Consider the following 18,299-nt stretch of genomic DNA (forward strand, 5'->3'; position numbering starts at 1 on the left):
TGGAACTGAAAACTCACACCCCAGAAGTGACTCGAATCCATACTGCCAGAAGCAATGCATCTGATGTACAGGATCCCTTAACCACCGACCAACACGACCGGCAGTATTCGGTTCGAGTCACTTCTGGGGTGGAAGTTTTCAGTTATATATATATATATATATATATATATATATATATATATATATATATATATATGTATATATGTCGTACCTAGTAGCCAGAACGCACTTCTCAGCCTACTATGCAAGGCCCGATTTGCCTAATAAGCCAAGTTTTCATGAATTAATTGTTTTTCGACTACCTAACCTACCTAACCTAACCTAACCTAACTTTTTCGGCCACCTAACCTAACCTAACCTATAAAGATAGGTTAGGTTAGGTTAGGTAAGGTTGGTTAGGTTGAGTCATATATCTACGTTAATTTTAACTTCAATAAAAAAAATTGACCTCATACATAATCAAATGGGTAGCTTTATCATTTCATAAGAAAACAAAATGAGAAATTATATTAATTCAGGAAAACTTGGCTTATTAGGCAAATCGGGCATTGCATAGTAGGCTGAGAAGTGCGTTCTGGCTACTAGGTACGACATATATATATATATATATATATATATATATATATATATATATATATATATATATATATATATATATATATATATATATATATATATATATATATATACAATGAATGTAAATAAGAAACTAAACCTGGACACATTCAACAATAGACTTGAAACTACTGTCTGTGCTATAGATATAGAGTATATAACAGGGTAGGTTATTGTCGACATATATTTAACTGGAAAAGATTGTCTGATTCTTGACCTTGCTAACACCCGGTGTTAATACCTGGCTGACACGCAGTGTGGCTCTGTAGCCTCTTTAGTACAAGCAAGTGCCTCTGTAGCGTGGCCCCACACGCGTTTGATCAAACAGACTCGCTCCACCTGCGGCCCGTTGATGATTGATGAAGATTAAGCCACCCCAAGAGGTGGCACGGGCGTGAATAGCCCGTAATGCGGCCCGTTGGAAGTAACAGCCGTATATATCAGGCTACCACCAGACAAGCCTGGGCTAAGGCCGGGTTTGGGGGAACGGAAGATTTCGCGAAACCAAATACAGGTAAACTACAGGAAGTAGATAGCAGCGATCTCTGAGGGTCATGAGCCTAAACTCGACTCGGTTGCCTTTATTCATAGGAAATGGGGCCATTTACAGCCACATTATTCACAGAATTTAAAACTAAATTTTCCTTCACCGAGAGTAAAGGAATGACCTGCATCATGGCATCCTCTCCAGGCACTCACACCTGTGGCTACCTCTACGTGTGGACGGCAACAGAAGGTAACAGTAAGAATATGGCAAGGACTTGCCATATACACAACTTGATAATGGGACCGAAACGTCGTCGTTTCTTCATTTTCTGAGTATGGTTTGGCCATTATATGGCAAGGGAACCATGTCAGGAATTATACAAGCGTTTTCTGTCCTCGGATGAGACAGTAGAAGCCTCGACCCAGGTCGCTGAGACGTTATCGTCGTGATCTTGGATATGTCTGGTGTTATCGAGATCACTCGGAGGGGGTAATCATTTTTATTCACGTCTTAACTTACTCCATCTAACAGGGACTCTAGGTTTTGATAGTTGGCTGGGAGGACGGGAACCGGACTGGTGTAAATGATGCCATTAAAACAAATGGGTCCAATTTTAACCATCATACGGCCGAAATGGTTAATGACTTCATCCCTGAAAGCCCGCTTGCTGCTATGCACACAGATGGCTGCATGATGAATCTACTTAAATAATTATCAAATGCAGGCGATATGCTGAAGGAGCTCCGTGGAGGTATTTGTTAAGTATCGAGTTGGATGATGCGTTTGGTGGATAAAGCCTGGATGTTAGAGCCGTCAAGGCATCGATATATGGATGAGGCGAGGATGGTAACATTGGTACAAAGGATATATGGCCTTACAGCGAGGTTTTGCATACGAGGTAGAAGACAGGCTGATTTATTAAGCCCCGGAGTGCGTGGGGAATAGGCGATGGTGGCGACTCGTAGAGTGAATTCAGGATGGCGATCAGGAAATACGCCGACCTCGCGGATGCAGCAGGAAATATGCCGACCTCACAGATGCAGCAGAAAATATGCCAACCTCACAGATGCAGCAGAAAATATGCCGACCTCGCGGGAGCATCACGAAAGCGAGTAGAACGGCAGCAGCCGTCGTGGCTGGCTATGTCGATGGTTGCTCCTCACCTGAGCGAGCTGGCAAGCCCCACACAATGATGGAGAATACTTCCATCGGCACTGTGTCCCGTTGAAGGGGTGCCAATATTGCTTCGGCTTTAGCTCTCGCTAATGGTACACACCAAGTACCATGATCTACAAAGTGAAGGTCCAGTTCAGAGGAGACCACACGTTCACACGGAGGCAAATTCTGGAGTCATCAACATCACCAACGCAGCTCTTATCGACATTCGTGAAGACGGAGTAGGAGCTGAGCTCTTCTTCTCCAGTGATGAGGCACTTGAAAAGCTGTTTTCTCCAGTGTACCAGACCGCCCTGCAGGCCACGGACCTCATCCTTACACAGCCACGTCGCTACCTGGTTAACAGAACAATCTCTGCTTGGAGAATTAGCACCTTTATATCCATCCAGACGACAACCGACATTGTTGCAGGCATCAACGATCAGAACCCTGCTCTGACAGCAGCTGCACCGAAAATCATCGGTAATGATGACAACCAACGCTCCACCTGGAAGATCCCCTTCACCATTGCTGCTGCAGCAACGCATCAACATCCAATCGGAAGTGTTTCCTTCCTTCCCAGCCAGCAGCGCCACCTCCCAGCCTTCCCATTGGAGGAACAACACCCAATAATCAACCCAGCCACAGCCTCTACGCTTCTCCACCAACCACCAACTCCGGTTCCTGTTCTACTCCACCTAGCAGACCGGATGGAAGGATAAAAATATAGATTGCTACCACAACACGTTTTCCTGGCAATGGATTAACAACCATCATCGTTCCGGATGACCTACTCACTACTCATGCAACAACTAATTCAACCCCAGCAACACCTGAAGCTGATCCGGCCAATGATCATACAGAATCGTCTGAACCTGCAACACCTACTCCAGAGCTTACTACTGCAACTGCTTCAGCCACCATAGCCATCCGCGAAGAACCCTTCTATTCCTATGACGACGATATATAGGTGGATGACTCCACTTACGATGAAGCAGTTGAGGACACTTCTAAAACTGCGACACTGAGCCCTTCAGCTACATCTCCACAGCAGACAGGTAACTTCAGCTCACAATCAGCCCAACAGGTCGAAACCAGTATAACAGGAGACCTGCGCCCCGCCTACCCTGACTGTCTTCAGGGTGGGAACATGTAGATTACCTCAGGGTCAGAACATAATACCAGCCCGAAGACCAGAAGAACTAACAGCACCCATATACTCTGAGTATCCTGCCAATGCCAACATTGTAACGACAAGAAGTCATGCTACTGTAAGAAGGAAGTAAGAAGTCACCGCCAGAAGAAGGAAGTCTCTGCCAACACCCAGCCGTCAACGAAGCCTAAGAAGAAAATGCCACAGCTGCAACAAGAAGAAGCGCGACTGCCTCGACTTCGTTTCCCGAAGTTTCCACCCGTCACCACCCAGGAACATTACTTGCCATCCACACTGATGCCAGTCAGTTACAGCTCCGCTCCTGTGCCAGGTAAGTCCGCTACGGGCTCACAATAGCCCGTGGTATTTGGAACTTTTTGTTCCCAGTAGCTGAATATTAAACAACAACAACAATGACGCCAGTCAAAGAGTTCCAGACCGAGGTTGGCAGACCACCGAACTTTATATCCTCCTCGTTCTCCATCCCCCATTCTTTATATTCAGAATTCCAACTCTCCATTCTTCTTCCATCCCCAGATCCTTACCAAGCCCCTGGGTCATCAAAACACAAAACCCATTGCGAAATATGCCGACCTCGCGGATGCATCGGGAAAGACGCCGACCTTACGGGAGCATCCCAAAAGTTGCGACCTGGCAAGAGCATCAGGAAAGACGCTGACTTCGCGGGAGCATCAGGAAAGACACCGATCTCGCGGGAAGAACCCGTACGGAGAACCTTTATGTTCAAGGATTAGTGAGTGATAAGGAGTGGAAAGGAAGAACAACTGTCTCATAAAACGTTCTGGCTTGCCACATGTCAACTGAACTCTTCGCCCGAAGGACTCTCTTCCAATAACCGAGGGGGAGAAATAGATTGTCGCTTGAATGTATCTTGAGGGAAACTGGCGCTTGCTACGAGTTATATGTTGACAATTAGCACCTAAATTATTATTTTAGCGGAGAAGAGTACTAGCTTGAATGCAAATATTTATGACTATATAGTCTTTTAAAATTAATTTCTTATTGTTAGTATATAATATTATTTTTAACGATAGGAAATGTGACGTTTAATAAGAAAAAGTAAATTGATGTTTAATTTACTGAACACTTTATTTCACTTCTGTTCTATTTTAATTGAAAATACCTTTAGACTAACTGAAAATGTTTCTAGACTCAATTAACTTGAAATGATAGAGGCACTTCGACACAAGAAATGTTCAACATCTTGACAGTTTGGTAATATATAAGGACAGTAAAGAGCCTTATATATAATAAAGTCTTCGGAGCAGGAAGGTGGGTTAGCGTTGACCCACTAACGGTGGGTCCCGGGGGCCACCCCGGACCCGAAGCGCCCGCCCGAACCCGCAAGGAATCTGAAGGCACCGAGCTGGTACCAATTAAATTTTTATATGTAACCCGCACACACGCTGGTATCCACTTTATTGTGTGATCTGTGTAGCCACACATGTGCTAAAGGAGATGGGCGTATATATATCTTGAGGGTAGAACCACTTATACATTGATAAGGAAGGTAGGAGGGAGGGGGGGGGGGGAGGGGGGCGGGGTTGGCTATTAAAGCAACAATGCCGTAACCATCTCACGATGTGCCAGCAATACAGACATCAAGAGACAACATCCGTCCACAACGGAGCACATCTATAAATTTATATATGTAAAAAAAAGGAAAAGGCCTCGTAAAGGCAGGGCACATGAAGTACTTGACGTGGGAGGTACACATCAGTAAATGATGACAGATCTCAGAGGTCGGTAACAAGGGACCAAGATGACATCGATCATAAAGCTAAACAGTTAAGGATATCTTGAATTATCTTGGCAGAGTATCATCTGGAAAGCTCAGGACCAATTGCATCAAGTAGTTACACATGCACTTAAGAAACCTGTACATCGTTCTTTAATCATGATGGTTTTGTAATAATATACCAACAAGTTTATGAGCTCTAAAGCATAATTAAGTTGTTAACAGCAATAATAACCTTGGGTTGGGTGGTGGTTGTTGTTGTTGCTGCTGTGAATTAGGGCGACGACGATCGTGGGATCTGATGCGCCCAGGTGTACTCGTAAAGGGTTAAACGCAAATCCTAATGGCGAAACGAATGACGCATAACACCAGAAACGAATATGCCTTTACGACAAATAAACGCACAGACGGGCAGACGATTGAGGAGCCCCAGGAGTCCCTCAGGGTGACAAGCACCGGCCCCGCCCCACACAGAGAACACTGGGTAGCAAAACCAAAAACTCGGCCGCCAACTATACCGTAAAATATCAACCAGTGCCTTCCGACAGAGCAGAAGCCAACCGCCACCACGTCTCAGGGCACACCAGGTGTCCACCACGGCTGAGGGCACACCACTAGCCCACCACGTCTCAGGGCACACCAAAAGCCCACCAAGAGCGGCAACTTCCAGTACCTCTCGGTCAAGCCGCCGCCGGACACCGTCTACCCGCCGGGAGAACCAGCCAGAAAACGTTAAAATATCTATCAACGATCCTGTGACCCAAGGCGATATGTGCGCCAGGCGTCTTACAATCCGGACCGTGGAATAAGAATACCAAACGGCAGCATCAAATCCAAAATCACAAAACAGAGCGTGATCCGGCGGCTCCCAGGCGGAGGTGGCGTCCAGACGTCCGCTCGTCGTCAAGGATGAACCAGGAGTCCTTGGGTTGGGTTGTTTCGAAGCTTGTGTAAACAAAGCTCCCCCCCCCCCCCGTCCCATCCCAAAACCTCTTTCTGACCCCTTCCCAAGTGCTATATAGTCGTAATGGCTTGGCACTTTCCTCTATATTTTTTTTCATACTAAACTTTATAAAAAAAAGCCTCCATAACTAAGGAAAGAAGTGTTGATTGCGTAAATGCTCGATGAATCCTGGCCATGGTCTAGCTGTGCTCAAAATAAGATACAGACCCATATGATACTAAACCATACCTTCCACTAAGATTTCCTGTACATATATATATTATATTAATATATTATATATATATTATATATATATCAATATATATTAATATATATTAATATAATATATATAATATATTATTATATATTGCTAGCACAATATCGCATTTACCGTAGTATGTCTCCAACCAAGCCATGAACACCCGTTTTCTGTAACATTATAACCTTAGCGTCCCGGCAAATACACAAAATAACCGACAACGTAAAGGTAACGTTGTGGCTACGACCTATAAGGAACCATATTCAAGAGTGGCGTTGGTTCGACATTGCACTGGCGTTGTTCTTGGATATTGTGCCGACTGGGTATCAAGTTTACCACTAAATCCATCCTGGCCTCCCGATCCTTCAAGACCATTCTGCGGGCGAGCAAGTTTGTGAGCTTCGAGGAACGTCCTACTTATTAATGGGGGAAAGTTTGACTGTTGATCTAGTTCTGCGGGCGGTCTGTGCGGGCGGAGGTGGGCGGTTGAAGGCGTGAGGCCCCATCACAGGAGAGGGCAGGTCGCGGATAGATGGAGAGGAACTCTTGCGGGGCGGTGAAGCCAGTCCCACACCGGCCTCGTCAGCCACCCACTCCTGCAGAAGACACAATGTGTTCAAGTTAGATATATCCTCAACGCTGTATATGCACTTACCATAGAATTCAGTGGGCAAAGTATGCTTGAGTAATGCTAAATCAACGCTAAATCAACGTTAAATCAACGCTAAATCGACGTTAAATCAACGCTAAATCAACGCTAAATCGACGTTAAATCAAATACCACAACCATATCGCCTGTCCAGAACACCCAGCTGGGTTAAGTGCCAAACCTGCCCGAAACGCTAAGTTTCCTGCCCGAAACGCTTTGCGTAATAGTGGCTTTAGGCATTGTATGTACTAGCTCTATCTATAAATCGATAATTTTTTGTAAAATCTCTTGTATGTATGTACCTTACCTGAATAAACATTTATTTATTTATTTATTAAGTCTCAGTCATTACACGAGTCCTAATCAAGACCAAGTATTGGGAGGACCGAAGACGCCGACATTGGATAGGGAACCGATTAGATCGATTATACCACGAAGGAAATGTATAGTGCTCATGACGCCATGTAGAAGATGTATAGTGACCATAACACCATATACAAGAGGTAGCCAACATAGCATCATACAGATGTACAGCCAGCATAACACTACAAAAGATGTATAGTCACCATAACACCATACAGAAGATTACAGTCACCATAACACCACAATTGCAAAGTAGGACACGAGTGGTAGAGGAACTTTGCCAAATATGAACCACTTACTCATTTGGAAAGACAACAGGAAAGGAGGTACATATAGGAAAGGAGGTACACATAGGAAAGGAGGTACATATAGGAAAGGAGGTACATATGGGAAAGGAGGTACATATAGGAAAGGAGGTACACATAGGAAAGGAGGTACACATAGGAAAGGAGGTACACATAGGAAATGAGGTACACATAGGAAAGGAGGTACACATAGGAAAGGAGGTACACATAGGAAAGGAGGTACACATAGGAAAGGAGGTACACATAGGAAAGGAGGTACATACAGGAAAGGAGGTACACATAGGAAAGGAGGTACACATAGGAAAGGAGGTACACATAGGAAAGGAGGTACATACAGGAAAGGAGGTACACATAGGAAAGGAGGTACACATAGGAAAGGAGGTACATACAGGAAAGGAGGTACATACAGGAAAGGAGGTACACTGAAAGAGCGGCATTTAAGCCGCTGTTCCAGGCTTAAATATCCATAAGCTTGGAAAAATGGCTTGCATGTTCTGGAAGTGAGGACATTTTCTTCCAGAAGAAGAGGGGAAATTGACTTCCTAAAGAGGGGGGAGTTGGCTTCCTAAAGAGGGGAAATTGGATTCCAGACGAAGAGTGGAAATTGGTTTCATAAAGAGGTGAAATTGACTTCCAGAAAAAGAGAAATTGTCTTGTACATGAAGTGGGAAAATGGGTTTCTAGAAGAAGCAGGAAAATTCGCTCCGAAAAGAAGAGAGGAAAATTGGGTTCCACAAGAGGAGAAAATTGGGTTCCTTCCTCGACACAAGGAATCATTACGTGTCCGCTAAATAGTGGTTCTCTTATCTAGTAAACACCGATAAGCTAAACTGGACGATAAGCAACACCCGTTATAATAATCACAAGTTTAATGAGATAGCGTGTTTTAGCGTGAGAGCTGCAGTGCCCTTTTCGGTTTAGGCACATTGTCTCGAGATAAAGCAAGGCCTACTTGTTGTGTAGGTCTACAGGGGGAGGAATGTTCTGCGAAGGCCTACAGGGTAGGAACGCTCCGTGGAGGCCTACAGAACAAGAACAATACATGAAGGTCTACAGAACAGGAACAATACATGAATGTTTACAGAACAGGAACAATACATGAAGGTCTACAGAACAGGAACAATACATGAAGGTCTACAGAAAAGGAACAATACTTGAAGGTCTACAGAACAGGAACAATACATGAAGGCCTACAGAACAGGAACAATACATGAAGGTCTACAGAACAAGAACGTTCCGTGAAGGACTACACCCTCAGTACAATTTTCAATTCAAGACAAGAATGTACAAGAATGTAAGAACTCTTGTATATCTAATTAAAATAAAATAAAATTCCTGATAATATTTTCCCATAAAAAAGTCCTTTCATTTATTTATTTTATATATACAATAGTTCTTACATTCTTGTACAGCCACTAGCACGCATAGCGTTTCGGGCAAGTCCTTAATCCTAATTTTCACACACCCACGCACACATCCCCAGGAAGCAGCCCGTAGCAGCTGTAACTCTTAAGTACCTATTTATTGCTAAGTGAACAGGCGCATCAGGGCGAAAGAAACTCTGCACATTTGTTTCCTCCTCCGCCGGGGATCGAACCGGCGTCCCTTAGGACTACAAACACTGAGCGCTGTCCACTCAGCCGTCAGGAGCCCCCTTAAATTCATAATATTATATAATTCAGTAAGACAATAATAATGTTGACTAGAGAACAACAATGTATTCCAATTAAATGGTCAGATAAGAGTGCAGTCACTAAATTGCATATTTTGTCCTGAAGTGCGAGTTTGAGCCCGTTTTCTCCGAAAGAGTTTCTTTCACCCTATGCCCCTGTTACCTAGCAGTAAAATAGGTACCTGGGTGGTAGTCAGCTGTCACGGGCTGCTTCCTGGGGGTGGAGGCCTGGTCGAGGACCGGGCCGCGGGGACACTAAAAAGCCCCGAAATCATCTCAAGATAACCTCAAGATAACCTCAGAGTAAATCCATTCATTACCTCAAGTAACAAACTTCCCCGTCACTCCACCTAGATAGTTATCTAGATATTTGTCATAGTCTGTATCGTTCCAGTAATAGTATACTTGTAAACTGGCAAGTGAACCTTTGCCCTAAACAGAGATTATTCTGAAGTTACAATTTAATTATAAATCGTTGGTTTAAAATATAAAAGTATATGCTAAAATATTTTCTTTTAAATAGTCTGAAGAATTTTTTTTCTGTAAACGAAATTCAAAGGCATAGTTTAACAGATTTCGAATTCCATATTTTGGGCAGTATTACACCATATTATTGTAATGAAACCTGACCTACATAGCCTAACCAAATCTTAACCTAACCTAACCGTAGATAGAGAATAGATAATAGCACTAATGACGTAGTCATTCTCAATCCATTAACGTGAGTGGATTTCCTCCGTGAGGACAGGCTGGCGAGTTTATTTTAAGAAAATCCGCTGGGTTATCCATCATGCCTCTTATACACGAACGCAGCTGAGGACTTATTTTACTGTATAATAAGAAAATCAGTAGGAGTCTAGTCTGGGACTTCTGTGTGAAAGTTGTTCCCGGTCGATAGCCTTTGATCTGTTGTTCAGTAGTTTGTGTTTTTATATTTTAGACGAAATTAGGCAGGGTAAGTGCAAATGTGTTTTTGCGAGTTTAAGAGGTGATTATATGGTGAGGAGGTCTCAAGGAGACAAGGATACTTTCCCGCCAAGTGCCAGCGACGTCGCCAGAGCTTATAGAACGACGCTACCTGTAAGAACCAATTAGAGCAAAGCAAGACAGTGACGTTTTGTATGGAAAGCGCGGAGATTGGCGGAGGTAGGTCACTTCACACCTGAGTTTCAAAGAGGTCATATTACCACCGTCGCTTCGTTACTGCTGGATGGATATCATAACCTGATACTTGTCAGAAGGACCGAACTGGAAGATAAGGGCAGTATCCAGCAGTGTGTGTGTGCTCCCAGGAACTGACCTGGTGGTAAGTGGTTTCGTTACAGCTGTGTAGAAGTGGGCTTCGAGGAGTGGCAAGCTGCGCGACCGTAATGTAGACCTGATGTGAGATGTCTTCGTCGTCAGGAAGGACGACCTTGCTACAATAGCGTAGAAATGCCAGAGAAGGTTGCCATGCTGCTAGTGCACCAGGAGGGTCGCACTGTTTCCTGTCGAGTCGGCGGATGCAGCCGCGATTGTTTCCACATTGAAGAAGACTGGAGGCAATGTGAAGTCACGACGAAAGTTCAGTGTGTGTGAAACTAACAATTTGCCAGACAGTGTGTGTGTGTGTGTGTATGCATCAGCAGCTTGCTAACAGACCCAGGAGCTACACACACCGAAGGTTTCGTCTATTGGTAGACCCGTGCATCAGTAGGTTGGCCCTATAGTGATAGACAGTATTATATATGCAGCAGCTGTTAAGGGCAGAGGTTATGGACCCGGCCAGTTATGTGAGAATCTGCCCTTCTGAGGAACAGTGATATTTATGCAACAGTGAGGTGGTCATGGGAACCGGCTTGTATTGGTGTAGCAGAAGTTGGGGGCCAAGCGTTTAAACCCCGGGCGATAGTGTGAGGATCGTCCATTGAAGCAGCAGTTGGCGCCCAGTGTTTGAAACCCAGACAACCATGTGAGGACTGGCATATATTGAATAACTGACAATGGATTTGAGGGTAACTGACTTTAACTGGAAGGTAGAGCGACGGTCTCGCTTCACACAGGTCGGCGTTCAATCCCTCACCGTCCAAGTGGTCAAAAAAGCACCAGTCAAAAAAGCTAACCACACAATTGGAATAATCAAGTGAATCTTTGGCTTTAAAGGAAAAGAAGATGGCTGGTGCGCCCCCATTTGGTTACTGTATCCAAGCATGGAGACCTCATCTTCAGAAGAACATAGCTGCTCCGGAGAAAGTGCAACACCGGGCAACAAAAATCATACCAGTGCTAAGTCATCTCTCACACCAGGAACGGCTGAGGGCCCCAGGGCTAACAACACTGCAAACCAGGCATGGCAGAGTGAATCTGATTGAAACTTAAAATACTGATCAAATTGGAGGATGTTGATCCGGACAATTTCTACAAAAGGTCAGATGTAACACAAACAAAGAGCAACAGTTTCGAGCTCAACAAGCCACAATGTAGGACTGAGAACAGGATATGATTTTTCACAGGGTTATAAACCCACGGAATCGCCTACCCGCCGAAGTCGTAAATGCCAAAAACTCTGCTAACTTTTAAAATCCAATTGGAAAAAAATCATCAGAGCTAATATGGGAACATTTGACAAGACGCCGGCCTCCTGTCCTTGTGCAGGCCACTAGAGTCTTCAGTGACCCCATCAGCCCTCAGGCAATAATAGCATGTGTAACTATTGTTGCTAGTTAGTAGCGGGAATGTTGCAGGGTGATTTTCTTTTGAGTAATTATTTTCATTGATATTCCAGTGTTATTATATTGACATTATTGATTATTATTGCACTTTATGCTCATCTATATCATTATATTTATGATTGCATTATTTGTAGGTTAGATTAAGGAGTGATTGGACGTGATTAATGCAATTAAATAATATTTATACCTGTGAAGGAACGACATTCATTTATAGATACATGAATGTTTGTCTAGCGAGTGGATGATAAGTTCTGAGACGAGGCTGTGCCTTGAATTTTGCATCGATTTATATGATTTTTGATAACATAATTAATATTATTGAGATTTAATATGTTAATTTATATGCGATGAAGTGATACACTAGCCCAAGAAGAAGATTTTGAGCGACTTACTAAGGACTTACATAGATAATTTGTGTGCAAAATTTATATACGCCAGAATATATGTAATATAATTATATATGTCAGAAGTCAAGTCGGAAGAGGCTGTGGAAAACCAATATTAAAGTAGGCCTCATAGTTCAGTCAGTAGTGTGATATATGTTTGTGATTTTGAATAGTTCATTATATTATTATTACTTTAGTAAAAGCTGTTAAACTTACTTAAGCTATCATTGCGCCTTCCCGGTGTCCCTGGTGAAGAGTTTGGGTCTGATTAAGATTCTGATATTTTAGGTGGCCAGACCAAAATTCTGATATTAATCTGAAAATATAATTATCGGACTAAGAGGAGGTTTTGGTGGGAGACATTGATTGCAACAAGGAGCAGGGGATAGCTGGCTACATCCAGCAACAGTGTGTGTGTGTACTTGACAACAGGCCGTTGGTTGGGATTCTCCCATACACTATCTTGAGGTTATCTTGAGATGATTTCGGGGCTTTTAGTGTCCCCACGGCCCGGTCCTCGACCAGGCCTCCACCCCCAGGAAGCAGCCCTGACAACTGACTAACTCCCAGGTACCTATTTACTGCTAGGTAACAAGGGCATCAGGGTGAAAGAAACTCTGCCCATCGTTTCTCGCCGGCGCCCGGGATCGAACCCGAGACCACAGGATCCCGCGTCCGCTCAGCCACCGGCACTCTGACCTTAATATTGACCTGCAGGTGCAGAGAGAACAGGTATCTTTCCACAGGAATTTGGGAGAGTACTCGAGGAGAGGAGCACTCACTAGTTAGTTTTATTTTCTTTAATGTAACAGCTCGTGTGTCCCCCCTAATGTTGGACCTGGGACTCCCTAGACGTTTATTAAATCTGGCTGCACTAGCCCTGGTGGTCACATTCACGGACCCCATAGTTGGTTGTATATTTAGACGCATTTGTCTAAATGTACTACCAATAATTGCGGTACATTTAGGCATGTTTGTTACTTTAATTGCAAAAACTAATTACCTAATTAGTCAACTGTCTTATTATCCAACTGTTTAATTCAGGGGTTCTTAACCGTTCTTTGATTACAGATCCCCAGTGGAATATCAAATATATCCCCCAAATGCGTGAGTAAGTCACAATTACATATCTGAAAAATCTTAATTACATGTCTAATTTTGGTCAATTAGATTGCCCAAATATTTAACATTTGAACAGTGAATTATTTAAATTCAAATAAAATAATTCAGCGTTTAATGGACTAATTCTAAATTAATTAAATATTACAACAAAAAATAACCGCCCCTTCCCCCCCTTGTGTGGTGTTGTGGGAAACGAACAAAAAAACCTATAATGCACACCAATGACAGTAAGATAAATAAATAATAACGTTACCCACATCACCCCACACATCTAGGGCTCCCAAGTGCAACACCACCGGAGACATCAGCTGCTATACTAAAAAATATAAAAGTGACTGCTGAGATGGTCCTTCCTTCAAGCACTCGCCCCAGATTCCTGAGGAAAGACAAGCTGTTCTCTCTGCACACACTGTTGCTGGCTGGGTCCTGCTATCGGCTGTTCCCTGTTGCAATCAGTATTCCCTGCCAAAACCTCCTCTTACTCCCACAGTTAGATTATCAGATTAATATCAGAATCTCAGTTTGGCCAGCTAGAGTATAAGAACATTAATCAAACCAAATTCTTTCTCAGGCACACCGGGAAGGAGTAATGATAAGGTAAGTAAGTTTAATAGCATATACTAAAGTAATAATAATAATATAATGAACTATTCAAAATCACAAAAACAAATTTTACACTATTGACTGAACTATGAGGTCTACTTTAATTTGATTTTCCACAGCTTCTTCCGGCTTGACTTCTGGCAGCCTTGTATATAATAAAGTTTGTACACAATTATCATTGTAAGTCCTCCTCTTAGTAAGTCACTCAAAAGCCTCTTCTTGACCAGTGTATCACTTCACATATAAATGCACGTATTAAATCTCAATAACATTAATCATGTTATCAAAATCATAGAAATCAATGCAAAATTAAAAACACAGCCTCGTCTCAAAATTGACCATCCATTCGCTAGACAAACATTTGTATCTATAAATTTATTTCATTCCTACACAGGCATACATTTTCTTTCATTGTGTTAATCACGTGCAATCATTCAGTATTTCATACCTACATATAATGCCATACATATATATACACATTAAATGCAAGTGATCAAATGTAAAAATCAACTTCCGGCATTTCCCAGGTAGCCTAGGGAAATACCTGCTACCCTCCATTAGTTGGTTATAAACCTATAGGTTTGTGGACTATTGTCAGAATTGCCTCGTTTAGCTATACACCATTAAACTCCGTTTATCACTCCTAATGTGACACCAATAATCCACATTTATACCAGTCGATTTCTTAATTCAAGTATTCGGCTGGAAACTGTTCTTGCCGCTGGCCCGCGGACCTCAGTCTCCGCCGACCTTCGTCGCGGTCGCACTGCGTCCTCTGGATTACTGAAGGCCTGCGAATTTCAACACAAACCACTGCCTGTCAACAAATTACAATTAGACCTGGAATGCGTGTGCATATACCTTACACTTAAGTTCGAGGGACACACCTCACACGTGATCTATCGAAATAGATCCCCGTGGCGCAGTGGTAAAGCAGTCGCCCGGCACTTCGCGAGTGCTTTGGCTTAGATTCGTATCCTGGCCGGGGAGAATTGACTGGGCGCCAATCCTTAACTGTAGCCTCTGTTCAGCGAGCAGTGAATGGGTACCTGGTTGTTAAACTATTTGTGAAGTCATATTCTGAGGAAAATTAGGATTAAGGACCTGCCCGAAACGCTATGCGTGCTAGTGGCTTTACAAGAATGTAAGAACTCTTGTACATATAAAATATAAAAAATACACATTAATCCACTCATTGTTACTGTTATTCAATACAAGAGCCCTCACCTGGCTGTCGGGGGCTTTGAACACTGGCCCGTGCTATAATGACCCGAGCCTCACACGATCGGCCGGGGCTCTAAGCTCTTGGTCTCCAATTTCTGATACTATATAGGCCGGTTTCTACAACCGTCTTAACTGTTGCTACTAAAATACACGCCGGTTCCCACAACCGCGCCACTGGCACATAAATATCACTGTTACTGTGAAGGGCCGGTTCTCACATAACCGGCCGGGGCCTTATATAATACTGTATCATTATAGGGCCAACCTCCTGTTGCCCAGGTCTACTGTACTGGTCCCTTAACTCTGTAAATGTTCACTTAAAGATGCTAGTGCCCGTCCTTACCTTCAGGGCACCTATAGACCAAACTGACATACTGGTTTGTTCTTTTGGGTCGGGCCTGCGTACACGGCTTCTGGCTGACAATATCCGGCCAGCAGTAGCGGAGCGACAGGTGGCAGGAGTACTTGTGACCTTTCAGAGTCTCGGGAGTAAAGTGACCTGCCTCCGCCAATCTCCTCTTGCTTTACTTGCGCGACGTCACTATCCTGGTTCGCACTGATTGGTTCTAACATGTAGTATCGGCTTGGTAGCCATGACAACCTGGTGTCTTGAGCTTCTAGAAGCTCTGGCGACGTCACTGCACCTGGTGTCCTCTCCGAGACCTCTTGACCGTATAATCATCTCTTTAATATTGAAACATTGGCACTCATGCTACCTAATTTCCTCTGAATAAAATATACCGGCACGAATGAATAAACAAATAAATGGCTATCGAATGGGAACACTTCTCACAGAGGAGGGGTCCCAGACTCTCACAGAGGAGGGGTCCCAGACTCTCACAGAGGAAGGGTCCCAGACTCTCACAGAGGAGGGGTCCCAGACTCTCACAGAGGAAGGGTCCCAGACTCTCACAGAGGAGGGGTCCCAGACTCTCACAGAGGAGGGGTCCCAGACTCTCACAGAGGAGGGGTCCCAGACTCTCACAGAGGAGGGGTCCCAGACTCTCACAGAGGAGGGGTCCCAGACTCTCACAGAGGAGGGGTCCCAGACTCTCACAGAGGAGGGGTCCCAGACTCTCACAGAGGAGGGGTCCCAGACTCTCACAGAGGAGGGGTCCCAGACTCTCACAGAGGAGGGGTCCCAGACTCTCACAGAGGAAGGGTCCCAGACTCTCACAGAGGAAGGGTCCCAGACTCTCACAGAGGAGGGGTCCCAAACTCTCACAGAGGAGGGGTCCCAGACTCTCACAGAGGAAGGGTCCCAGACTCTCACAGAGGAAGGGTCCCAGACTCACAGAGGAGGGGTCCCAGACTCTCACAGAGGAGGGGTCCCAGACTCTCACAGAGGAGGGGTCCCAGACTCTCACAGAGGAGGGGTCCCAGACTCTCACAGAGGAAGGGTCCCAGACTCTCACAGAGGAAGGGTCCCAGACTCTCACAGAGGAGGGGTCCCAGACTCTCACAGAGGAGGGGTCCCAGACTCTCACAGAGGAAGGGTCCCAGACTCACAGAGGAGGGGTCCCAGACTCTCACAGAGGAGGGGTCCCAGACTCTCACAGAGGAAGGGTCCCAGACTCTCACAGAGGAGGGGTCTCAGACTCTCACAGAGGAGGGGGTCCCAGACTCACACATAGGAGGGGGGTCCCAGACTCACAGAGGAGGGGTCCCAGACTCACAGAGGAGGGGTCCCAGACTCTCACAGAGGAGGGGTCCCAGACTCTCACAGAGGAGGGGTCCCAGACTCTCACAGAGGAGGGGTCCCAGACTCTCACAGAGGAGGGGTCCCAGACTCACAGAGGAGGGGTCCTAGACTCACAGAGGAGGGGTCCCAGACTCACAGAGGAGGGGTCCCAGACTCTCACAGAGGAGGGGTCCCAGACTCTCACAGAGGAGGGGTCCCAGACTCTCACAGAGGAGGGGTCCCAGACTCTCACAGAGGAGGGGTCCCAGACTCTCACAGAGGAGGGGTCCCAGACTCACAGAGGAGGGGTCCCAGACTCTCACAGGGGAGGGGGTCCCAGACTCTCACAGAGGAGGGGTCCCAGACTCTCACAGAGGAGGGGTCCCAAACTCACAGAGGAGGGGTCCTAGACTCACAGAGGAGGGGTCCCAGACTCACAGAGGAGGGGTCCCAGACTCACACAGAGGAGGGGTCCCAGACTCACAGAGAGGAGGGGTCCCAGACTCACAGAGGAGGGGTCCCAGACTCTCACAGAGGAGGGGTCCCAGACTCTCACAGAGGAGGGGTCCTAGACACAGAGGAGGGGTCCTAGACTCACAGAGGAGGGGTCCTAGACTCACAGAGGAGGAGTCCCAGACTCTCACAGAGGAGGGGTCCCAGACTCTCACAGAGGAGGGGTCCCAGACTCACAGAGGAGGAGTCCCAGACTCACAGAGGAGGGGTCCTAGACTCACAGAGGAGGGGTCCTAGGCTCACAGAGGAGGGGTCCTAGACTCACAGAGGAGGGGTCCCAGACTCTCACAGAGGAAGGGTCCCAGACTCTCACAGAGGAGGGGTCCCAGACTCACACAGAGAAGGGGTCCCAGACTCACACAGAGGAGGGGTCCTAGACTCACAGAGGAGGGGTCCTAGACTCACAGAGGAGGGGTCCCAGACTCTCACAGAGGAGGGGTCCCAGACTCTCACAGAGGAGGGGTCCCAGACTCACACAGAGGAGGGGTCCCAGACTCTCACAGAGGAGGGGTCCCAGACTCACAGAGGAGGGGTCCCAGACTCACAGAGGAGGGGTCCCAGACTCACAGAGGAGGGGTCCCATTTTATGTTCCATCTGGAATCAAAACATAACATAATTGTGTAATTAGGCAGTTGAATAATACACAATTTTGTAATTAGAAGTTGAGTAATTTCAGTTGATTAATTGAACAGTTGAGT

The 18,299-nt window shown here is 45.3% G+C and overlaps 1 protein-coding gene across 1 annotated transcript in view; it reads right to left on the reverse strand.

The window, feature by feature from the left end:
* Positions 1 to 4,501: 4,501 nt before the first annotated feature.
* LOC123746095 (uncharacterized) overlaps positions 4,502 to 18,299 on the reverse strand; it is a 33,981-nt gene continuing 20,183 nt past the window's right edge. Inside the window, exon 4 of the mRNA XM_045727401.2 lies at positions 4,502 to 6,967. Coding sequence (XP_045583357.1) covers positions 6,785 to 6,967 — 183 coding nt within the window. The 3' untranslated portion in view covers positions 4,502 to 6,784. The remainder of the gene's footprint in view (positions 6,968 to 18,299) is intronic.

This window comes from Procambarus clarkii, chromosome 1 (assembly GCF_040958095.1).
Source record: "Procambarus clarkii isolate CNS0578487 chromosome 1, FALCON_Pclarkii_2.0, whole genome shotgun sequence".
NCBI lineage: Eukaryota > Metazoa > Arthropoda > Malacostraca > Decapoda > Cambaridae > Procambarus > Procambarus clarkii.